This window comes from Apostichopus japonicus, chromosome 7 (genome assembly GCF_037975245.1).
Source record: "Apostichopus japonicus isolate 1M-3 chromosome 7, ASM3797524v1, whole genome shotgun sequence".
NCBI classification, from domain to species: Eukaryota; Metazoa; Echinodermata; class Holothuroidea; order Aspidochirotida; family Stichopodidae; genus Apostichopus; species Apostichopus japonicus.
In genome coordinates this window covers 21,941,013-21,967,155 of record NC_092567.1, presented here as the reverse complement: position 1 = coordinate 21,967,155, position 26,143 = coordinate 21,941,013, and the positions used below count along the sequence as shown (strand labels likewise).

The 26,143-nt window shown below is 38.7% G+C and overlaps 1 protein-coding gene across 1 annotated transcript; it reads left to right on the top strand.

Annotated features, from left to right (window-relative positions):
- The first annotated feature begins 1,330 nt into the window (after window positions 1-1,330).
- Window positions 1,331-24,832, top strand: LOC139969744 (activating molecule in BECN1-regulated autophagy protein 1A-like). Its single transcript, XM_071974958.1, has 12 exons — window positions 1,331-1,588; window positions 7,140-7,382; window positions 8,085-8,257; window positions 9,392-9,481; window positions 9,894-10,828; window positions 11,487-11,643; window positions 13,950-14,041; window positions 16,712-16,825; window positions 17,623-17,802; window positions 18,823-18,917; window positions 20,042-20,238; window positions 20,465-24,832. Exons 1-12 carry the CDS (start codon window positions 1,430-1,432, stop codon window positions 21,468-21,470), a joined length of 3,441 nt encoding a protein of 1,146 aa, XP_071831059.1. The 5' UTR covers window positions 1,331-1,429; the 3' UTR covers window positions 21,471-24,832.
- Window positions 24,833-26,143: the final 1,311 nt, after the last annotated feature.

Sequence of the window (26,143 nt, the reverse complement as noted above, 5' to 3'; positions counted from 1 at the left end):
TACAAAAACATGAATATTCAAAAGGTTCAGCTGACCACCAGCCAGTTGGGACAATTTCCTAATGCTGGTACCTCTCTAAACTACACTCCAATATCACGCTCTCAAAGCACTGGTATTGACAGTACAAACAAGTCCTTACCTTGCCATCTGATAGAAACATGATATTCATACTGCTCGTACTGACAATACGATTGCTCTGAAGCGGGACATGACACTACAGTATAGAAAAAAATGTCTCAACTGGGTGTGCCAACAGATGCTTCTCTTCATAATGGCATTGCTTGTTTACATCGAAATTGCAATCAAGGTCAAGGTGATGTGTTAAGATCGAAGGTAGCTATTATATCTTGGATTTATCGCTTGACAGTAACCGATAACTTTCCAATATTGTACCCCCTCGCTATATTCCCCTCCCGCCCGCAAATGCATGCACACACACCCGCCCCGTACAAAAAACAAAAACAAACACACGTACGTACGTACGTAAGCAATCTCCACAAGTTTGAAAGATCACAAAATAGTGAAAGACTCCAAAATGTGACAAATTTCCGTTGGCAAACTAAGGTTCATAGTCGAATAAGTTAACATAACATATGTTGGCACTATTACTCATTTTCATGGCACCTAACCGGTGGAATAAATATACGAGGATGAGCTCATACTTTGAGTGATATATTAATTTAAGATTGATGAGTGTAAACTTTTTGTAAAGTGGAGTGGTCAGTACTCATAATATGTATGTGCCTGACCTTTAAATTTAAATAAAATTGCTAAATGGGATAGAATCGTCTTTACACAATTTTAGTTTGTCAAGGATGTTGGCAATAACAACTTCAAGCCTGCCAACATACATGAATCGACCCCCCCCCCTTAAAATAGACCCCCAGTAATGTGTAAAACGTGGTAACTATAACTCATTTCCCGACCATCCTTCCCTCTGCTTCCACACCTTGTCCTGAACTGTTTGACGGGGTAGGGGAAACACCATTCGTGCAACACAGCCAGTAGCCTGGGCTCCACTCCCTGTGATACCGACTTATTATAAAGGGCATACTTCACCGAACCGACCTAACTAAATTGAGCAACAAAGTAAAATGAATAAAGAAACGAATGAAATCCAGAGCGTCCGTGGATTATTGCATTACTTTTACAGTTTTACTACCCATGTCAAGCGGCTTGAAAGCTAGTGTCCGTTAGTGTCGGGCTTGAAAGCAAGTGAAAGCTAGAAATTTGTCCGGCAGCGAACATAAAACGTGGCCGACCGCCTAGCCCCGCAAGTGCGGAACTATCTTGCGAAATATCACATTTGGCTTGCCATAGGATTGTCAATTCCTTAGTCGTCAAACAACTTCATTTGCCATCGTATGTATGTTGATAAATCCGTACGTGAAGTAAAGCGAATACTTATGCATTTTTCCACGAATTTGATATGAAAGTACCTCATATTCATAAAAAATGTCGACCCCGGCAGGAAAATGTTTTAATGTCACTTCGAAACAGAGAAATCCGATCCAAGAATGGTTGTTATCGTCGAGAATTGGGAAGTTTTGCAGATGACTGTACAGCACTTTCTCCATTCACGAACAAGGTAATTCGTGGATTTGGTACAATTGGAACTATCGTGCAATGGATACCAAATCCAGTATAATAGTCATGGTGTTTACATAAATAGCCAAACCTAGATCTGCAAACAAATTAAACACTTTTAAAACTTGGACAACATAATTCTCCATTAATAAATCTGATTCCATTCGTTCTGCCATGTTTTTCGTGATTCAGCTTGGCCTAAATCATAAATGCATTCATGTTCTTTAGAAGCAAAGACTAAAACAAAGTGGCTATTCTTACGACTAGTCGTAACAATAATGACCTTTTGCGCATGCGCAGTTGCTATTTTTACGACTAGGAGTACTATTTTTACGACCAGGAGTAACAATAATTTCCGGTTAGGGTTAGGGTTACCCCTACTACATGCGCAGTTGCTTTATTTACTTTGAATTCGCATGAATTCGCCGATGTCGTAAGAATAGTTTATAAATAATTGTTACGACTAGTCGTAAGAATAGCCATGGCCTAATTATTTAGGTGGGGCTTATAAGCAGGGCAGCCCTGCGAATAGCCGGACACAAACATCGTATTCGCAGGGCTGCCCTGCAAATAGCCAGACACATTCACCTTATTCACAGGGCTGCCCTGCGAATAGCCAGACACATACACCTTATTCACAGGGTTGCCCTGCGAATAGCTAGACACATACACCTTATTCATAGGGCAGCCCTGCGAATAGCCAAACACATACACCTTATTCACAGGGCAGTCTTAGACTGGGTTAACTGGCTCGGTAACTTCTGGGGCTATTTGACTTTGCTTTTTGGGCACCAGCTGGCTTTTGGAGAGTCTTAATTGGGAGCCCCTATATTTTAAAGAATTTATTGACCTTTGGGAGTCCTATCTTAATGCTGCTAGGATTAGTTTTGGGAGCCTAGGGCCTTATGATTGAACCAGTCTAGCATTAGTACCACCAACATAAAAAAATGTCATCCCTCATTTTTACCATTGTTTTTGCAGAGTGACTGCTAATGTGCATGTAAAGGTGTGTGTGTGGGGGGGGGGGGGGGTGTCACACCCTTGACCATATTGGCTTTCAGGCAATGTCGGCTTTTGGGGAATCCCAAGATAAACTTAAAATTGAACTGCTGGGGTTCCAAAAATTAGCTTATGAAGTGGCTAAGACTATTTGGGCCCAAAAGGTTGGCTTCTTCAAGGCCCCTAAACTGACTAGTATCAATAGCAAAACCGGCTTTTTAAGCCCCTCAAATATGGCTTCAGTAGAACCTTTATTTGACGTTATGGGGCCATAAAGATTGGCATAATTGAGGACCCCAAAACTGACTTTTCAGAAGCACTTTTTGCATCTCATAAATCTGGGACCCTTAACATATGATATTTGATGTCCCTGAAATTGGCTTTTGCCTCATACACATTTTGAAATTGATATCAGTGTGGGGACCCGAGAAATTTCCTAATGAGCCAGTTTCCTGGGGCAGGGGTGGATGGGAAAACATTTAGCCATTGATCAGTCCATTTAGCCTAGCCTAACAGAAAGGCTTACGACATGTATTTTAGGCTAGGCTACCTACGTTAGAACTTAGACTTAGGGCCTAGGCCCCTAGGGCTCCATAAAAAAATGGCAAAGACGGTGAATCTGATTCTGAAACTGAAAGACATGAAAGAACTTCGGGTTTGCGCGCCGTTAAGGTGCAGAGGTCAAATGAATGGCATCACATCAAAAATGATGTCATCGAAAGCCAATAATAAAACTATTTTCAAAATCGTCACAGCCCTGCGAATAAGGTGTCTGTGTACGTTATTAGCCGGGCTGCCCTGCGAATAATCACTTCGAATTATTTATAGTAAAGGCTTCATAATTGACACACGTTCATAATTGATTGATGCATCTTCAAATATAACTAGCAACAATACAGTAGGCAACCTAAATTTGTTGAAATTGTGGTGCAGTTTGCTAGAACTAAAATATCCATGAAATACTGCAACCATCATGCCACTAAATGGTTATGTCTAATCATAATACTAGGTGAATTAGTCATGTGACCACTGTTACACCGCACATAAATCAAAAGCTCCACTGCTGCAACGAAATGCGGGAAACACAGATAATAGCATTTATAGTAACCGTAGTGCCACTCTCAAGTTTTATACGAAGTCCATAATAATATTTTTGTTTTCGTCTGCCTAGATTTATAATTTATGCTACCTATTTCAAAAAACACTTTTCTCTCATTGTATCCTCACCTCACCTATCCCGGAGTCTGGTAGACCGTAGGGGTGCCACAGATGCCCTCCCAACTATTTCTCTCCACGTCTTCCTGTCCTCGGCCTCTCGAAGGGCATGAGGCAGTTTGAGGCCCGTCCACTCTGGGATGTTGTCCTCCCATCTTTTCCTCTGTCTGCCTCTCCTTCTTCCTCCCGGTACCATGCCCTGCAGGATCGTCTTAGCCAGTCCTGTCGATCTTGTGACATGGCCATACCATCTCAATTTGCGTTTTTTCACAATGGTGAGGAGGTCATCATAGGGCCCGATAGCCTGGCCAATTCTTTTCCTCACTTCTTGATTGGAGATGTGGTCCCAGTAGGATATGTTGAGGAGTCTGCGGAAACATCTCATTTCTACAGCTTATGTCCTCCTTTCGATGTCTGCTGTCAGGGTCCATGACTCACAGGCGTAGAGAAATATGGAGGTGACAAGGGAGCGCATCAGTCGGATATTCGACCGGAGGGTGATGTTCCTGTCCTTCCAAATTAGCTTCATTGTATAAATAATCTAAATCTACCGGGATTTTACTTCGCGCCAGATGGATAGTCTCCTGAGCAATCAGTAACAGATGAGACACCCTATTTGAAATTTCTGGCTAAGACCCTGTCTGGGACCTGACCTGTCTGAGGCTTAGAGGCTGAGAACATAGCAAACAGCATCCAGAGTCAATGGATGTATTCTTGCACAAAAATTACAGTGAGCTTATCAACGAATGTGTCAATTTCGGGGTATGAAAGAACTTGATACGGCAGACATTTTGTGGTCAAGTTCTGCTCAGTTGTTTTTTTGTTAACATTTCTTTTGTTTTTAACTTATTTTTTTAATTACTTTTTTTAAAGTAACTGACTTTCTCATGACTTTACTAAGTGAATTTTGCCAGACACAAACAGCAGTAAAGTTGCTGTTATTTATAAGGTGTCAGAGAGAGGTACGCTAGTGTTATCCAAATAGCTGTCTAATATGAAGTGCGATGGTAGCATGAAACTTCCCTTTGCTATGGACACCAAACACTTGAAAATGGTCCGTGCAACTTAATATTCCAAAAATGTGTTTCATTAAATTAATTTTCTGATTAAATAGCTTCATATAATAATTGAAAGGTTTGTCAATTGTTACCTGATGGCCGTACGGGCAAATCCAAACCTGGAGAGCCTTGACCTTCGACCTGTTTCTGATGAAACCCCCCTTATCACTGGAGGAGGAGCTACTGTCAAAGTTCAACACTCTACAAAGTGCCGGTTCGCTAGTGGTTTGGCTGTCCGTTACATTCGGCATGTGTAATGTTTCCTCTTCCTGCCTTGTCGATTGGTTGATATCTTCACCGTCATTAGCACTCTGGTTGTTGGAGGGACGTTACTATCGCTGGAGGAGGAGCTACTGTCAAAGTTCAACACTCTAGCAAGTGGCGGTTCGCTAGTGGTTTGGCTGTCCGTTACATTCGGCACGTGTAATGTTTCCTCTTCCTGCCTCGTCAGTTGGTTGATATCTTCACCGTCATTAGCACTCTGGTTGTTGGAGGGACGTTACTATCGCTGGAGGAGTAGGAGCTACTGTCAAAGTTCAACACTCTAGCAAGTGGCGGTTCGCTAATGGTTTGGCTGTCCGGTAGATCCGGCACATGTAATGTTTCCTCTTCCTGCCTTGTCGATTGGTTGATATCTTCACCGTCATTAGCACTTTGGTTGTTGGAGGGACGTTACTATCGCTGGAGGAGGAGGAGCTACTGTCAAAGTTCAACACTCTAGCAAGTGGCGGTTCGCTGGTGGTTTGGCTGTCCGGTAGATCCGGCACGTGTAATGTTTCCTTCGTTCGGATGATGATTGAGTAATTTGAGTTTCTAAAATCCTCCACGAATAACATGGGAGTTCTATCGCCACCGACATCACTTTCAAACCGCTCGATATGACTCTGAGCTGGACAATCTCGGATATGACTCTGACTTGAACAAGCTAGGGTCCATCGTAGCTCCTCCTGACTCTAACCACTCTGTTGGGAGTTCTCTGGGAGGATATCCCAGAGTGACTGCTACTGGTCAGGAAAACTTGTGTGAGACGTACTCTGACGTGCTGGTGAAACGCCGTCGCCTGTTTCCATGGGGACCTCTTCCTGCCTTGTCGATTGGTTGATATCTTCACCGTCATTAGCATCCTGGTTGTTGTAGCGGTCATATGAAGGCTGCCCTTGAGAAATTACGTTTGAAAGACTTGAGAGTTTGTTTTCTGTTCTGGATGATGAGGGTGTACTTCCTGTCTCTGATCTGGCAGTTGTCCTTTCAACTCCTTCATAATAAATAAATAATAATAAATAAATACCATATATTAAAGTGCTGTAATCATGAAATAAAACATGCTCAAGAGCACTGTACAAAAGAACCAATACCTGGAATATAAAATTACCAAACTAAAGAAACCTAAAAGTAATAACAACAGCATTAAAAGTAAAAAATGATATAAGACAGGGATATAAACCACAATAAAGAACATTAAAATAAAAATATCTATAAAAATGGGCACAGTAATGTGAATAAAACAACGAATAATCCATCACGTCTTCCAAATTTGTCTCCAAATGTACTGAATTCTGCTGCTGTTCCTCTTCTGGCTGTGTGACTGATGGTGAATATTCAACAGACAGAGTGTCTTGGGTATTAATCCCAGTCACATGATCGGTCACATGTCTATCAGCACTTGTAGCTTCTAACAGGGAATCTCTGTCCGTGTTTTCTGCTTGTTCATTGGTTGGTAGTCTATTGTCCGGTGGGGGATCAGCCAATGATGGTTTGGGAAAAGTATCTGGTTCAGTTGTTGGCACATCATCCTCCATTTTGCTTGGGAACTGACCAGGGAAACTCCGTCTTTCGTAAGAAAAATCAGAAAAGCTCAACTTTGAAAGATTGCAATGTGTCTGTTTAGTCATTACCATATATATATATATATTTAAAAAAAAATGTTTTGTGGTCAAGTTCTGCTCAGTTGTACGTTGCGTAGGCACAGAACAATAAATATTTTGAGATCATTACATTTCTGAGGAACTACGAATATGAAAAAACTCATACAGTCAAGTGGTTTGGATTTTATCCTTGATAGACATCGTTGATCAAATTATAAGTGCGTCAATTATGAACCGGCCACCATGCTACATCCAATTAAAATTACAGTGTGAACCTAAACTGAGGATAGTTACCTTTTTAACTTGCATGGCCATCTTCTGATATCATTGTGATTCTTTGTCAATTTTATCAATTTATACAAAAATTGGAAATAAACTAAATAAAAACAAAACCAATGTTTTGATTCGTTTGCAGCCTATTCTAACTGGAGAGAATTTGCGATCAACTTTTATGATTGTTTTTAGCCATGACGGTAGCCTACTGGCATCTTCACATGGAAACCATAAGATCAAAATATGTAAACTCCCTTCTATGGAATGTATTCAAACCTTGAGGGGTCATCCAAGATCAGTGTGGTGCTTAAACTTTCATCCATCGTCCAATGAACTGCTTGCCTCTGGTTGTCTGGGAGGCCAAGTGCGAGTATGGGACTTGCAGGTAAGGACTTTGCTGTGAGTCTCATCTTGAGATCTTGTCTTCTGTCGTGTTTTGTTTTTTGGATTCCTTATGACTGCTATTAATATGTAATGTATTACAAAATCATACACTAGAGGTGGTTGTTTTATCAAGTTTACATGATAGGCTCGATTTAAATTTCTTTGCACTTGTGGCATGAAGTATAGGAAGTTTGTTCATCAGAAGTTACTATACAAATTTGGTATGCTTTTTTTTGCTTAATGATGATATAATCCCACCATATTTGACAAATGCAATCAGAATTGATAATCACCCATGCAAAGAGGTTACTAAATTTTGGCGATTTATGAAGGGTCATTTTGATTTGGGCCAGTTAGTGAAGAGGTTTAACAGGTGGTTATTAGAGAATTTGTGGACTAAGTGAAAAAAGGAATTTGTTTAAGTACTTAGCATCAGTATAACAATTCATAGGTCTTATGGCTCTTGGTATAAAGTGCCCAGGATAGTGTTTGTGTCAATATAATATCGGCTGCTCGTTAAGTTACGTACACGGATATGCAACCGTCCAAATTCGTCGTCTGATAGTGGCTCAAGAAAACTTTTCTTGTTCTTACTGCATAATAACCTTAATACTCACATAGAGGTTGCAATTTTGCAGTCTGTGTGAATATTATTATTATTCTTGTTGTTTAAATCTTTCATTCTGCGGTGTATTTATGACAGGGAAGGAGTGAAGTCTGGAATTCAGAGAAAGGAACAACGATAACTTCGCTCTCCTTTCATCCGTACGAAAGACTCCTCGCAATAGCAACTGGTAATGAAGTCTTACTCTGGGACTGGAGTCAGAAGCAACCCATACAAACAGTTGCCACATCATCATCTGAAGAGTACATTCGGTATAATAATAAATAATAATAATAATAATGATGCTTGGTAATTTCAAGATGTACATGTGCATGGCTTCTCACTTACCTGTCAAAGTTTGCACCCATAAAGATCTACTTTATTGGCTCCAATTATAGCACGCTATAGCTAGGAAAGTTTTGTGATTACGTAATCGACCTGCCACGATCGTAAATCGACCTCAGGCACTACAATGAGCCTGAATAGCTTGTTAACACCTTTAGGCTCTCCGTCTAAACACTGTGTGGAAATATGTTCATGTCTACAGTGTAGTTGATCATACAGCATTCAGACAAAGACCATCATAAAAGAAAAAATATGTGGCAGGCATTGCAGACTAATTGGTAAAAAGAGGTCATTTTATTACCAAGGCAGGTCGATTACGTAATCTCAAGAAACTTTTCCATGATAGTGTGGTACAGTTGAGGTCTATACAGCAGTCCTTTAAATCTACAACGTCCAATAGGAGGGGGGAAGGGGGATGCACATTATGTGGGAATAATATAGTGTTTACATTTTACATAGCTAATATTGTCACATCAATGCATTTTCTTATTTATAAAATATTGAAAACAATGGTTTTGAATACATTTTTGGGATTTGTTCAGCAATTCGTTCATACTTGGATAGCAATTTGGGATATGATACCGGATAGTGGGAGTCCCCTGGTCTGAGACGAGTATGTTTGGCAAAATTCAATATCCATGCTTTGTAAGTTTTAGAATTTGCTAAGATGTATTCCCTCTGCTTTGAAAAAAGTTCTTCTGGGATCATTTTAATGCCCTTGTGTTTTTTTTTTTTTTTTGGTCCTATAAATCAAAGCTATCCAATCTGTAAGGTGTTAACCTTTTTCCTCTAAAAGATGATCTTTCTCAACCCAGAGGATGTTCCGCCCTTGAAATTTGAAGGACAAAATTATTCAGAAAACAAAACACTGCATTAGAAATAACCAAGAAAAAAAAAATATATATATGGCAAGCATGTCTTTCAAACCATGCATACCAAATCCCTGCTCATTTCTTAGTAAGAACCATTTACCTTGATAATTTTTATATCTTGTTTTTATGTTTTATTCCATTTTGTTTTTCATTTTGTCATTTTTTGTCTTTTTGATCTTGGTATTGTAGATTGATAAGGTTTGATCACCATGGTCACCACCTCCTAACTGGAATTACAAACCCAACCCGAGGAAGCCAGGAGAGGTTGCTGTACGGAAGGTATGAGAAAAATAAAAATATTACATGGAACACTTTTTTATTTAGCTCTTAAATAATCGTGAATTCCTCTTCTGCTTGTATCTTAATGATAATATATATTTAAGACAATACCACAAATCATTTAACGTTTAATCATCTATTATCTATGAATATCCTAGGCTCATTTATATCCCTGAAGAACTTTTGTGTCAATCACAAAGAGTTCTACCCCCTCCTGTAAAGATGTGACAACCATAAAAGTCTCCATCCCAATACTGCCACACTCATTTATCCACATCCCTGCTAGGAAATATCCACAGGACACATTCTTTCTCTTTGAAGAATATATATCTATATATATATATATATATATATATATATATATATATATATTTATGCAAAGTTGAGCTTTTTCCGATTTTTCTTACAAAAGACGGAGTTTTCCTGGTCAGTTCCCGAACGAGATGGAGGATGATGTGCCAACTGAACCAGACACTTTTCCCGAACCATCATTGGCCGATCCCCCACCAGACAATAGAGTACCAGCCAATGAACAAGCAGAAAACACGGACAGAGATCCCCCGTCAGAAGCTTCAAGTGGTGAGAGACATGTGACCAATCATGTGACCGGGGTTAATACCGAAGACACTCCGTCTGTTGAAGAGGTCCCCATGGAAACAGGCAATAGCATTTCACCAGCACGTCAGAGTATATCTCGTGCGAGTTCTTTCCTTTCCCCTTCGAATCAGAACAGTCTTTCTTCTGGCCATGGTTTCCTGACCAGTAGCAGTCAATCCGGGATAACCTCCCAGAGAACTCCCAACAGAGTGGTTCGAGTCAGGAGGAGCTACGACGGACCCGAGCTTGTCCAGGTCAGAGTCATCTCCGAGCGGTTTGAAGGTTCCGTCGGTGGCGATAGAAATCCCCGGTTATTTGCCGAGGATTTAAGTAACGCGATCATCATCCGGACAGAGGAAACATTTCACGTGCCGGATCTACCGGACAGCCAAACCACCAGCGAACCGCAAGCTGCTAGAGCGTTGAACTTTGACAGTAGCTCCTCCTCCTCCAGCAATAGTAATGCCCCTCCAGTGCCCCCCTCGCAGGACCTTCCGGCCGGTCCTTCCCAAGCGGATGAGACATCACCGTTTACTGGGTTGCCTTTAGGGTCCAGTCTTCTGGACCATGTCCCAAACAGGAACGAAAGGGTCGAACATCAGGTCAGCTACCCAGTCAGTGCCGCAGATGGCATGGTAGGTCACGTCACCATAACCAGGTCGTCTCCGGCAGATAGTCCCCTTCTAAGGGCCCTTCAGCTACAGAGGAACTCGGTACCCACTGTGGGGAATGTTAGCAGAAGGACCCAAGGTAAGGTCGATAATAATACACCAGATATAGGTGTTTTTTTTCTTGAAATTCAAAAATAGCCACAAATGAATGTTAGGACCCAGAACCCCATTTCAGATGGCATTCCAGTTTACAGGTTAGCTCATTTGTAATTTGTGGATTAAATTTTACAATTTTAGAAAATTATTTGGAGTGAAATAATTTTATTAACAAAGATGATTATCAGAAGATATGATAGGTAAAAAAAATTTCACTGAATTTGTTATTTTTTTTTTTGGCGATTCATTTCTGAAATTTTGTTTGTTCAATCACTTCCTGGTGGAAAGTAATATCACTCCTAGTGGTGAAACCTAGTTGTTACAAAGTTACATGTGTGATGAGGCTGGTAACTGCAATCAAAGGTGACTATTTTAATTAACTGTTTGTGTGAGGCAGTACGTCTAGCATGACCCTACAGATTTTCATGAAAATTGCAGTACTACAGAGGACTTGGCTGAAATAAGCAGCTTCTTGCTCCATCTTAGGACAAGTGGAAATACTTATCAGTGTTTGTGCCTAGTCATTTTCTTGATGATTGACTAAAAAGACTATCCAATAAAAAAGTAAAGAAGGAGAAACACTTCCCTAAATAAGCATTTCGAGATACATTAACCAAACTCAAGGTTGCTCATTCTTTCAGGGGCAAGACGTGCTCTTCCAAGTCAACTTCACTCGACCGCCGGTGGCCGGAGAGCACTGCGGAATCCCCATGGGGGTAGGGAGGAGGACGGGGGTTCATCAGAAAGTGGTCGCAGGTCAAGGCTCTCCAGGTTTGGATTTGCCCGTACGGCCATCAGGTAACAATTGACAAACCTTTCAATTATTATATAAAGCTATTTAATCAGAAAATTAATTTAATTGTTACACATATTTGGAATATTAAGTTGCACGGACCATTTTCAAGTGTTTGGTGTCCATAGCAAAGCACTTTATATTAGACAGCTATTTGCGTAACACTAGCGTACTTTTCTCTGACACCTAATAAATAACAGCAACTTTACGGCTGTTTGTGTCTGGCATTAACTGCACTTAGTAAAGTCATGAGAAAGTCAGTTACCTTAAAAATAAAAACTAAGTAAAAAAAAAAAAAAAAAAAGGAAGAATACTTAGACTGCATTTAGTATTACAAAATAGTAATGGCTTTAACAATTCATGAAACTTTTAGGAATATAGCTAGAAGGACCACAAAATTGGTTCAATTTACATGAAATTATTCTATTGGCATGTGTGAAGATTCCACTCCTCTCATGAGCAACAGCTTCCTTCTTCCTCCCTTCCTCCCTTCCTGCTCCCTACCCTCTCCCGTCCCTCTTTCTCCCTTCATTTTCCCTCCCTTCCCTCTCCTTTCCCTCTCCCTCCCCTCCCCTCTCCCTCCCCCTCCCTTCTCCCTTCTTTCCTTCCCACTCCCTACCTTCCCTCTCCCTACCTTCCCTCTTCCTACCTTCCCTCTGAAACTCCATTCCCTCTTCTTCCCTTCCTATTCCCTCCCTCCCTTCCCTCTACGTCCATCCATCCCTGCCTCTTCCTCCCTCTGCCTCTCCATCCTCTTCTTCCCTTCCCTCTTCCTCTCTTCCTACCCTCTCCCTTCCCTCTCCCCCTCCCCTCCATCCCCCGCCCCATCTTCTTCCCTCCAGGAGATAGAAACCACTTCAAAACATGACAAGAAAATGAACTGCACAGGAATTGACCCTTCTCTTGTACATTCTTCTCCCACTACTCCCTACCACGACTTCTAAATGATTTCCAGTTACAGCTATGGTATCTCTCCATCTAATTGTGGTGCAATCTAACAATATTCTTTTCTGGTAGTTAAAAGCCTCTAAGCCACCGCCACTCTGGTTACCTCATTTCAGAGTGTATATTTACTCTTGGATTTATCACATTGCCTAATGTCCAGTGTATGCACAACATGAGAACTAAGTGTTCCCTTAATTACCCCAAAAGTAAGGTCACAGCAAGGACACATGGACATTGTTCATTGATGTACCTTATCAGACCATTTGGATTATATTTAAATGAGTCGGTGTTTGCATGGCCCCCATTCGGACATAGTTCATGAACCCAGGATTTGGATGCATCCTGCTATGAAAAACATGACTTGAATGTATGCAAAAGTGCGGACGGCAAAATGTTCTAGTGTCCTTCTGTATGTTTGTAATATTTTATCGTCAAACTTTGTTACTTAGCTTGACCTTCTGCCATAGTGCCCTTTAAGTTAACTGCAATATAGAAGTTCATTACTTTGATTTGGCCATAGTGTCCTCCAAGTTGACAACAGGGTGCCATAGAATTGAATTATTCAGTGCAGTAGTGACCATCAAGTTGTCTGCACCATATTACCATGGAACTCGTAACCTTTTAGCTGTTGCCAAAGTGTTCTTCAAGTTGATTACAACATGTTACAACAGAATTTGGTGCTCAGCTTAAGGTACTGTCATAGTGTCCAATATGGCTTTAACATAGGACACTATAGAAATTTATTGCTCAGCATCAGTTGCTGCCACAGTGTCCTTCACGTATATTACTAGTATGGTCACATTTCCTTAGCTGCTTGCATAGCCTCCTTCACGTGAACTGCAATATATATATATATATATATTACCAGATAACTTTACTGGTCACTTTTAATGTTCCTGCCATAGTGTCCTTCATGTTCCCTTACAGTGTATGAATGTCATTACTCAGTGTCACTTTCACATATCATTCATTAAGCAGTGACATGTACATATTGGGAAATGTCAATGGCTGGTATTTCATCATACCTCACATCTGACTGTAGTACAGTAAACAATTTTGTTGGCCAGAGGGGTGGGGGGGGAAGGGGGCGGGCAGGGGTTTGCCAAATTGAAAGGTCATTTGGAAGGAAATACCATGGATTAATTCCTCAAAGGCCAGAGGGGAGGGGGGCAGGGGTTTGCCAAGTTGAAAGGTCATTTGGAAGGATAAACCGTGGATTAATTCCTCAAAGAAGAAAAAACAAAAATCCATCCCATATCCACCTACTTGCCTGGTGTCAATAACCATTGTGTTCAGTACCATTGTCGTTATACCCCCCAACCACAACCCTGTTGACATTAGACCTTTGCCGTTAACATTCTAATAGGAGGAGATCTGGTCATCGTCGTCATGCAGAAGATGATTCCCCGACGTTTCCACAAGGAGAATACCGGACTCTGATAAATCAAGCTTTGGCAGGTGAGAGGCAAATATTCTTATAAAATCACATTAACATACTCGGGAGATTGCTGTATAACCATTTAATTTGCTCTGATGACCTACCCCCCACCTCCCTCACCCATTAAGCAGTACCTCTTCTGAAATAATACCATAGCAGTGTTCTTGTAGAAGTGTAGTTCCTACAGTTATGCTCTCGTGATCTCCTTCCTCAAAAGCAAAAAATTACCCCCAACAAAATTTTAATGCAGCCTTAAAATATTTGCCATCTCTTCAATGAGTCCAACACAGGCTGGTGACCATTTCATCAATAGCCACATCTGCTGTGTCAAATTAAAGTTTTGCCAGCTACATGCCCCCATACTTATCCAACAGGTATGTTGTGAAATGACTTGTTTGAATAACCTTGTTTTCAGTTTGTATGTTTGTTCTCAATTACCGGTGTACTTTTAACCGATAAGTCTGATAAACTTTATAGCAAAGACTATTGACATTGAGTCTGGAGATAACACCAAAATTTATTGTCTTTTGTTCTTTGAAAAACCAAAGCAAACAGACATTAACATGACACCATCTTTATGTGGTTTCCTTCTGGAATTACATTGTTGTCTGGATGTACATTTTTGTAGCAAACGTTCAACAGAAACTCACAAAAAAAAAAGCAAAAATATGTATGTTGACATTGTCATTCCCAAATTTATCTCTGAATGCAATTTTAGCATGTGAGATACCTTTATATGTTGTTCTAATTCCTTTTTGTGTGCTCTTTACAAATTATGGTATAATACTATTTAATTAGTATGAAATAGCCTCCCCCCCCCAAAAAAAAATGGAAGAATAATTCCAGCAACATACCTAATTCGTATTACATGAGTCCTATTTTTGCAGTATGGAGAATTTAAAGGTATGCTGTATGTGGCCCCGAATATGCTAGATATTCAAATATGGTCACCTTTGGTCAAAATTCTTAAACCGTTCTTTTTACAACCTTCGAGGAAATTTTCCCCACTGGGACATTCAGTCATCTTGTGTGTTCCTTAAAAATGTCTGAGAACAATTTGGAGAGTAAAGACCTCCAAGAATGTACTTTTTGAAAACTTCTAGCAATTATAGCATGCTATAACTTGGGGCCTATACTGACTACCTTTAACTTCAAACATAAGGTAAACATCGTATTTGGTTGCTCCGTTTAGAGATTAAAATGATAACAAGATAAGGTCTTTGAAATAGGACAACAAGTTGATGTGGTCATTCTATCTGGGATCTTAAACCAGCAAATGCTCAATATCATCTTGACATCTTAGAAAGTCCTTGACAACAATCTCCATGACGACCAAGAGTGAAGGCTGTTTAGAACAATACATTTCTTTCCTGGAGAAACAAAATCGGATCATTATACAGTAGTGGAATGTATAGAAGCAGTGATGTAAAAAAAAAAATTTCAAATGATTCCAAGGTGTGGTTTTGGTGAATTGTCCTTTATGAAACTTTTTAAGTTAATTCTTATCGAATGTTTGATGCAATGTGATGTTGAAACCTCATAAAAATTTAGTTTATTGGCTGACCAGTCAAGGTTGATTTTAAAAAGACAGAAGTTGGTAGTTGAAAGGTTTCATCTCTTCCTATTTGATTCTTGTATGTGGCTAATTAATATCAAAATGTGAAAGGTTAATTAATATCGAAATGTGAAAGGTTAATTAATATCGAAATGTGAAAGGTTGATTAATATCGAAATGTGAAAGGTTAATTAATATCGATATGTGAAAGGTTGATTAATATCGAAATGTGAAAGGATAATTAATATCTAAGTGTGAAAGGTTAATTTATATCGAAATGTGAAAGGTTAATTAATATCGAAAGGTTAATTAATATCGAAATGTGAAAGGTTAATTAATATCGATATGTGAAAGGTTAGGTAAAATCGAAATGCGAAAAAGTTAATTAATATCGAAATGCGTAAGGTTAATTAATATCGAAATGCGAAAGGTTAATTAATATCAAAATGCGAAAGGTTAATTAATATCAAAATGCGAAAGGATAATTAATATCGAAATGCGAAAGGTTAATTAATATCGAAATGCGAAAGGTTAATTAATATCGAAATGCGAAAGGTTACTTAATATCAAAATGTGAAAGGTTAATTAATATCGAAATGTGAAAGGTTAATTAATATCAAATGTGAAAGGATAATTAATATCGAAATGTGAAAGGTTAATTAATATCGATATGTGAAAGGTTAATTAATATCGAAATGTGAAAGGTTAATTAATATCGAAATGTGAAAGGTTAATTAATATCGAAATGTGAAAGGTTAATTAATATCTGTGAAAGGTTAATTAATATCGATATGTGAAAGTTAGGTAATATCAAAATGTGAAAGGTTAATTAATATCAAAATAATAAAAAAAATTGAATAAATTTATTGCTCATTCAGTTGGCTCGATTAGGATTAGATGTAGAAGTTTGATCAAATGTAACCTTACTCTCAGTAAATACTTTGGTAGGTTTTGCAAAATTGTAAACATTGTAAAAATTTTAATTTGTAAACAAAAAAGTGCAAAGAGGTATCACAAACTATGAAGTTGAACCACCAAGAACGAAAACTGTTTGCATCTGTGTGTTTCATCGAAGCTGTATGTTTATGCATGTTCCTTTATTTTACTCGTTCTGTACTTTCCTTCGCATTTTCAGATGCATTCCGTGGAAGGTGGTCTAACCCAGCAGTGGCCAACAACATCAACGCTGTAACACACAGACTTCAGTGGTGGAAGTTCAAGGATAACAATCTGCCAGATATAAGCAATGGTAAAGCAAATTTAACCTAGAGAATGTATAGCATTCCTGTACTTACTTACCTGTCTCCACAGAACTGGTGCACTGTGTTGTGGGTATTGACCGTAGCTGTATGTATTGACTGTACACTAGTGTCTAATTACCGACGGTAGCAAGCTGTGTGTGTATTTTCTGGGATTGATGGTGGTGTCTACCATTTCTGTTACACCTCATTCGAAACTAGGTCAGACTACCGGCATGAGACGTTTCTTTGTGCGCGAGTCTTCACACCCTTTAATGCAATGTGATGTCAAAAGCTCATAAATATTTAGCTTATTTAGCTTGGCTGACCAGTCAAGGTTAATTTTTAAAATACAAAAGTTGGCAGTTGAATCAATGCTGTAATACACAGACTTCAGTGGTGGAAGTTCAAGGATAATAAACTGCCTTGATACAAGCAATGGTAAAGCATACTTCCTGTCTTCACATAACTGGTACACTCTTGATCACGTGTGCGTGATTGTGCTAACAGTAAGGAAAAGGCAAAGGCAAGAAACCGTCACTACCCTATGTGATAGAGATGCTGAAGATCCCCATTGTAACATGGTTCCCTCACACATTCTAGTCTACTGCCCTCCTTTTCTATTCTACCAATATAACTGTTCAGTTACCATGGCAACTTATCCCCAACCCAACTATATTGTTCAATTTCATTAATGAAAATGTTTCAAAATAATGAAACAAGTACATGAGTGTATTTTAGATTTGTGCCTTTTAAGATAAAAATGTGAAGATCTGAAACTTTTGTGTTAATTTCTATTTATTTACAGCTAGAGCTAACATCCTTGTTCCTTGCTGTAAGCTCTATTCAGATGCCAGTTGCGACATATCTCCGGATCAGAAATTTGTGGTGACCTTTGTCCCCTACAGTTTCCCCGATCAGTTTGTTGTGGCAGGATACTCCTTGGAACAATGCAACTTTGGAAGTGTCCTTTTCTCCAAGAAATTTGGTAAGTCGGGGAGATGGCAAAGGCAGAAACAAGAGAAGAAGGTCAACTTATTTTAAAATTTGATGTGAGATTTCAAACCATTGTAAAAAAATAAATCACCAACCAACTAAGGTCTACAAACAATGCAGATTTAAACCTTCAAGCAATGAAGATATTTACAGTGTTAGATAAAATAAGGAGGGAAGAAGTAGGGAAAATCTCCTCTTTGTACTGCCAACTTCAGTTACCTTTAATAGCTGATCAGAGTAATCTAATCAAAGTTTAATTTTGAATGTTTGTGATTAGAGAATCACTCTGTTAAAATTGCATAGCAAAATGGACAATTGCTAGAGAAATTGCAAATATGGTTCTCATGTGATGATCAGATCATTGAAGTTTTAATTTTTTTTTTAAAGATGACTGAAATTGTAGCGAATGTCTCTGGCAATATGCAGATAAAAAGCTTTGACATGTGAGGGTTGCCATCACTATGGCAACTGAGCAGCAAAATGTCTGCTAAAAAGCATCTATGAAATGTACAGAATATTTTGCCATTTATAACATAAAATATAAATGTATTCTTATCAATGTATAAAATACTAGGAGAAGTTGAGTAAAGCTTTTGCAGAATGTAACAGAAATTGACATGACAGATTCCCCCCCCCCCTTGTCACTCCCCTCACCATTGCATCAACTATATCAGTTTCCTGGAGTATAGAACTGTGTCTCTGGGGAAAAAAAGAATAAGTTACTTTCAGACAACCATAGTTAATGAAATATTGAGATGAAAATTCCAGAATTTAATTGTAGAATATTTTGACTTCCCCCTGTATGGATGCAAAAGTGCCTGCCACCACAATATTCGTTTTCAATAAGCAGTTGTACTCACAGTTTTCTCATTCTCAATGGATTAAATTTTGGATGAACACCGGATCAAACCGTCATGATGAATCAACGTTGTAATATACCAGTGAGCTTGTCTGGTTCATTTTCCGTGGAAATAAATGAATTTTGAGAGATTGTTTTTCCTCTTCTTTTCAGGTGCTGATGCAATCACCTTGAGCATATCACCGTCATGTGATAACCTTTTGGTCGGCGTGGCAACAGGCCAGTACAGATGTCCAGCTATCGCAGCAGTAAGTTTGGTGACATTCACTACCTCAAGGTTGAATTTTGTCAGGATTATAGTCTTGATATGTCGTAGTAATAATAATAATATGTAATAATATTCATATAGCGCATAATCAGCAAAGCTGCTCAAAGCGCTTTACAAATGTAAAACCTAAATACAAATAGTAACAACAACCTAAATATTAAATATACAGAACCAATAAGGCATAAAATGTAAAAGCCTAAAGCAACAATATAAAAACACCCATACTAAACGATAATAAAAAATATATATATATAAAAAAAATATAAAAAAATTATAAAAAAAAATATATAAAAAAAAATATATAAAAAAAAACCTGAACACATATAGTCCAAAACAAATTCAGAAGTATGTAAATAGTAAAACAGTTTTAAAAAAAAATAAATAAAAAAAATGCACAAAAGATTAAATCATAGTCAATGTTTAAATATAAATAAGTATGAGAAACTATAGGCTACTACAGTAAGACAATTATTGTAAAAGCCTAAAACAGATAGTAATAAACACCCAATACTAAACGATAATAAATAGAACCCTAAACGTAGTAAAAAATAATAAATAAAAAATGTAGTCCAAGAAAAGAGGAAAGATTCTCAAGTGCTAGTATGGTTTCCATAGATATTCCGAGTTTCGGGATTTTCAACTGTAAATTACATTATGAAATCTCCACAGTGCTCCTGTAAAAGGGTGTGATGACTCGTGCACAAAGAAACGTGTGATGCCGGTAATCTGACCTAGTTTCGACTGAGGTGTAACAGAAGTGTTAGACACCACCATCGATCCCAGAAAATACACACACAGCTTGCTACCGTTGGTAATTAGACACTAGTGTACAGTCAATACATACAGCTACGATCAATACCCACAACACAGTGTACATGGCAGCGAGGACATCTCAGGTTTTAGATAAAAGATAACAAGGTATCACGTTTCATTAATGTCTGCATTTTGTAGCGATAAGAAGAAAATGTCACTTGCAAGCAACGGATAGTTAACTTTATCAGAGCGCAGCACGCGGTTAGGGGCGAGTCGTCAATGCCTTTAAGACTGAATCGAGGCGACAATCAGTGCTAACCCTACGTGTACTCTTTCTTCCTCTTCCAACAGCCAATGGTGATGATCTGTTCACTGACTGACCCAACTGCTCTGGCGGGCACCATCAAGACCATACAAGTCGTAAACCACCCCTCAGAGGAACAAGGGAGGCACTCCACTGGATTAAACATTGCCAAATGGGTGCCAACTCTGGGAGCTGGATTCGTCTATGGCACAGACAAAGGGGATTTGAGGATATGTAGGCCAAGGTATGACTTGAGGAAATTGACTTGTTTTAGAATTTTTTTCCTAACATTTTTAGGGAAACACTAACGGTCCATATATAATATGCAAAAAATGCATCAAATGCTGCTGCAATGATCACCACTTAGTCTGAGCATTGCTTGACATAAATTTCTGTGTGACTTTGAACATTATTTAATATGCATAATATGTGATAAAAACAAGTGTCTGTGTTTTTAATTTGACACCCAGGTTTGAAGTATCCAGATTCAAACCATCGAGAGGAATCACTCCGTCGTCCAGATGTCTTGGAAGATCAGGTCGAGACAGGTTGTCATTTAGGTCCAGTATCCTCCGTCAGAGAGGCCAGTCGACCCAGACGAGGAGAAGGACTCATTCAGCCGGTACCCAAACCGACCTCACCAGCCGCTTTGTCAGACGACGTCTCAACCCTCCCACCTCTTCACCGGTGGTCGGCTCTCGATTGGCGATCAACATGATGGACATATTCAACAGTCCTAATCAGTCCACTTCTGACACCAGGGAAGGTGTTCAATCAAGTGGTGGCACAGTAGTGTCAAGCAATCAGTCTGAACAAGTGCATCCCACTTCTGTGACAAGTCTTGTCCTTGGAAGCAGTGACACCTCGACAGAATCACTTCCGGGATCGTCGACGTTCGCTACCTGTCATATCCCAGCCAGTACTACTAGCTCCGGTAGCGTCGTTTCGTCTCTGCAACCAGCTGGTTCAGACTCGTCCCTGCTAGGAATGTCCAGTTTATCTGCACATTCTCGGTGGTCTGATGCACCTAGCACGTCTGACGATAACCGTAGAACATTAGCTTTATCTTCACCAGTTGAGCCACAAATTGCCAGTAATGTAAGTGAAAATGTTAACCAAGATAGAAACAGTACAATTGATAACCCCTCATCGTCTATGTCATCCCCGATGCCCGATGTGTCTAGCATTCCTCGATCCGTCAGCGAAGGAAATCACACCGCCGGTGACAATGAAGCAGGGAGAACGCTTCCCTCAGATACGGTTGAAACCAGTGGGGGGGATGTTAACCGAGACCAATCTATTTCTAGAAGTTCTCAAGTTGGATTGAATGGAGCCATGATATCCCTCTCTGGAATGACATCTGATTATTTACATCCCACTTCTGCCACCATCGTGACTTCAAGTGACGATTCTATTACAGCGAGTAGTTCAAACCAGGTACAGACTTCTTCAGACAATTCTTACCAAAATGAATAGAATCTACCTTTAATGGTGTTTTCATTTTGATTTAAATGTAGCCTTGATATCCCTCGTCTGAAATCCTAAGCGAATATCGGTGTCCAACTTCTGCCACCATCGTTACTGAATCAGCAGTTTCTGTTGCATAACTCTTTATCGAGAATTGGCGTGAACGCATCGCCAAGCCGAGTCTGATTGAGCTAAGTTGGATGAAATGTTACCATGGTATCCTCTGAAATGATATATGGTTACTTGTGTCCCACTTTTGCAATCATTGCTATTTCTTCTGCAGAGACCTGGAAGTAGTTCAAGTTTAAATTTATTTCTCATATGGCAATACAAAACTAGACACTGGACACACTAAAACTGGACACTAGAAAAACAATGCAGTTTATCAAAGGTAGTGACTAGTTGATGTGGAAAAAGAAAAAACTAGGTTTGTATATGATAACGAAACAAAAATATAAGTAGGGATATAAAGACTAAACAATTCTTGCCAAAGTGAAAAGATTTGAAGGAGATAAAAGCAGACACAACTTTACATTGTATGAACCAGACAAAAGTTAACTCTAAACCTTTTTTTCTATTTTTTTTTTCTTTGGGAGGGGGGGGGGGTGGAGCTGTAGGAAGGTCTTGAAAGTAATAAATTCAATTGTTTTGCTGTCATGTCGTTGTCAAATTTACTACACGCTTTTCTCTTATAAAAAGAACAATTTGGAAATTTTCTTACTTAACTCAAAACTTAGAAATATTTCAATTTTAACCAAGTCTGTTCAAGTATCATGGAATGATTTCATCAAACTTTCTTTAAGGTAGTTAAAAAAAAATAGTTATTTTCAACTAAAGAAACTTCAAAGTATTGTTATTATCCAATGTTTAAAGATTTCATTGCTGTGTCTCATGGTGTAAGCGTTAGGGTTGGGAATGGGGGGGGGAGGTAATACCGATCATAGCAAACAACATTACTATTGTAACATATTTTACTGATGGATTTTGAATTATGTGTACTTGAAAGTTACACAAAGCAGTATATATATAGTTCAGGATTGTTGTTTAAGTTTCAAAGCCAGTTTGCTTTTTGTAGTTAAATTCGACAAAGATCGTCTTATTCTTGCTTAATTTCACTGGTGTATTACGAATTGAAAGGCTTTATCTGTTTATTTAGCTGATTTCCAGTATTGTTGGTAAAGAGCATGTTGAGATACCGGCAGTTTTCAGTGTAACACAACTGTGAGGAATTTGGATTTTGCATAATTATTCTTGAAATAACAAGAGGAAAACGTTCTTTCTTACTCGGTAAAGTAATTTTAATTTAAATTTCTTTAGAACTTATCTAACAAAAGTGCTTTCAAAGAAAATGAACAGAGAAACAGTAAATTTATTGGCGTAAGGGAAATGTTTATAGAAAAAGAAGAAGAAAATTCTTTAACTGATAGACTGAAAACTCAGTCTTATAGATCTGTTTTCAAACTAAATGATTTGGAGATAGTAACCAATCTAACAAGATTGAAGAAAAATTAGATTTTTAGTAGCAGATGATTCTTGGGAAGTAGAAATGTTTGTCAAAGCCAAAGAAATAATCTTGTAAATTAGCAAAATTTGTGTGAATTTTTATTTCAAATTGATGTGAGACTTATGTATCTGTTCATGATTTCAAATGTCATTTTGTTAACTTTATCCCAAGCTGGTGATGACATATTCCACTCCACATGTTATGTTTTTTTTTTTTGAGCCACCAAAGTTGTACCAAGAATGGTGATTAAGTGCAACATTAATTTCAAAGAATTATCATTGAAACAAAAATATATGTCATTTAATTTGTAGGAAACTATAATTTCCCATATTGGACTTAAATCGTTAAGTAAATCCCAAAGAAGAACATTGTTATTGGTGGCATACATATATTTTGAACTTAATATCTCTAAAACCATATCTAAGAAATAGGAATTGCGTATTTGTTATTCATTCATTTGAAAAGAGATCCAAATAAGTTGTTAATGTTGTCAACACCAATGTCACATCCATCTATCTTGAGATGCTATATATGTAATTATGTAATGTTTCCATTTCGAGCCCGGGAAACTGGGCCAGAACGTAGGCCCAAAGGTCAGGGAGTCACAAATGTAAAATACCAGACCCAAAAGGGCTAACAATCACCACTGGAATGGACTTGCGAATTTGCCGGTTATCGTACGGCTCTCAGACAATTTTAAAATTTGTATATAGTGACCTTCCGAACCATCAGATCTGGTAGCATACAGCTTTTATAATGCCCATCCCAATCTAAGGATTGGACCACTTCGGTACATTGACCTTATTTGTTTTCTTGCTTTGAAGAGTTTGCACACATCCACAGAGAAACGACGGTATGGTAGAACCTACCAGTTTAAGTTTAGCAAAGCAACTAAATTTATATTAACGCCTGACAGATCCAGGGTTCTCTAGGAAAAGGGTGTACCAGAGGACAAATATCAGTAAATCGAGGAAATAAAGCACAACTTAATCGGGATGCATATTAAGAAATCATCAGAAAATAGTAAGGAATACCCCAAACATGAATCCTTCAAATATTTCGGCTATGTATGTTTGTTTCGAGCAAAATGATGTTTGCTCGCTACTCTTTATTGCCAAAACGATATTTAGAAGAGAGACACCATTGTACCTCTTGCGGATCTTTCCCTGCTATTAATGACATCATTGCAGTTCATGAGAGAAACATGAGTAAAATAATGTAAGTGAATCCCCAAGAGTGAAACGTATGCTAAATTGTTCTTTTTTGTATGTAACTTGGTTTGAACACAATTTGATTTACAGCTAATTCTTAGAAGAGAGCACTCGGGCACCCTCCCTCCCCCACCCACCATCCCCTCCCCTCTTGGAACCAACAAAGCAGTCCAGCTGTGTTATTAGTACATTTGTATACCTAACGTTCTGCCTAACGTGGTGAATGTCATTTTTAATGGATCCCTTTAAATGCAACTCACATCGTTACTGAGAAAAAATTGCGTCACAGATTTCAAACTTCCATATTTAGGATATGTCCTTCAAGATCAGAAATGGTTGAATAGAAATCATTAAGTATTAGGGTTTCATTTTCCTATCATAAATGTTCTTAAAACTTGAAGTAATGCAATTATTCAACTACTCAAATTTGAAGAAAGAAAAAAAGTCTGTGTGGTATTATTAAGTTACTGGTACAACTTGGGTATGTGATTACTGTATGCACATGTATAGGTATGGTGGAATCATTGTGTCTAGCACTGCAATTTGCTCCAGATGTATCATGCACTATTAAAATGACATTAAAACCATCTATATTATATCTTTGTTTCTCTTTCATTGCAATACAGATAATTGTAAAAAAAAAAAAATTAACCTATGTGAAGTAACTGTTGTTTTTCAAAGCAAGAAGACGAAAGGAAAGAATTCCTTGTGGTGCAAACAAGAAAAGAGGAACTCACAAACTTTTGACTTTCTGATACATTAAGCAAATACTGCGAACACAGTCATAGATGTAAGCAGAAGCTTGGCCACAGGAGAGGGCTTTACCAACATTGTTTTTTTTTGGGGGGGGGGGAGATTTTACCTCGAAAATTTTGGACAGGAGCTGTTAGCACATAGCAGTTCATGTATCTCAAAGTTTACTGCGAGCCTTTAAAAGAGGTGTGTATCACTTCACCTCCACCCCTCCCCACCCCCTCCCCTAGCCACTCCCGCCTCGTCTTCCTCTCCCAACACACAAATGTAATAGGTGGCTGCATATTAGCCCCAAAAAGTTTGGCGTGAAAAGCTATGAAGCGTGCCTTAAAATCCAAAATTTACTTCAATTGGGGAGGGAGGCATGTAGTGTTTAACTTTCCATCGAAAGAAATACGTAAAGTTGTAAACCCAAACTGTATAGGATAAGCATACAGCTGTATTCAATAGAGTAATTGTATACAATAGCAACCGGCGCACGATGCCTTAACGCTGAAGTTGCTGTCGGTAAATTTAAGGGAACTTGAATAGCGCCACCACTTTCCATGCTCATTGGCTGAGGTTCATTACGCACTCTTTTATGCACAAACCTTCGATTTAGCGTTCTGTTAGTAAACAGCGCAACCAGAAAAGAGGTGAAGGAAGGAATTGAAATAGTGTGGAGTGGTAGAGGAAGGAAACAAGAAAATCAGCACTCAAGAGAAATTTTAAAAAACTGAGTTTTTTTGAATGCAGCAACGTAACCATTATTTCGGGCGGGGGAGGGGGGGGGGGGTGTCGGGGAGCAGAGCCTTTAGATGAGTATTCTTAAAATGTGCAGGTTTTTTTATATTAAGGTGGACCAACGTTGATGATCCTTATATCCACGATACTATAATGGGTACAAAAATGTACCACTTTGCCATTCCCCAACTGAGCCAAACTGAAAATATCAGAGGTAGTGAGATCTTTAAAATATTCCATAAATCAATACTTAGCATAATTTATCCCTATCACCTCCCCCAGGTCGAGAATGGGCAGGTTGGCTTTGTGGTTTGCAAATTTTGAAAGAAGGGGGGTGGAGGACACATATACATGTACAAATATATTTGGATCATAGAAGACGAGCTAACATGACAATTTGTTGGAAAGATAACATAACGAAACTGGTGTATGCGGTAAAAGAGCCAGTTGGTAGGCCTATATCGCATTAAGTAAACTGATGAGTCTGGAAC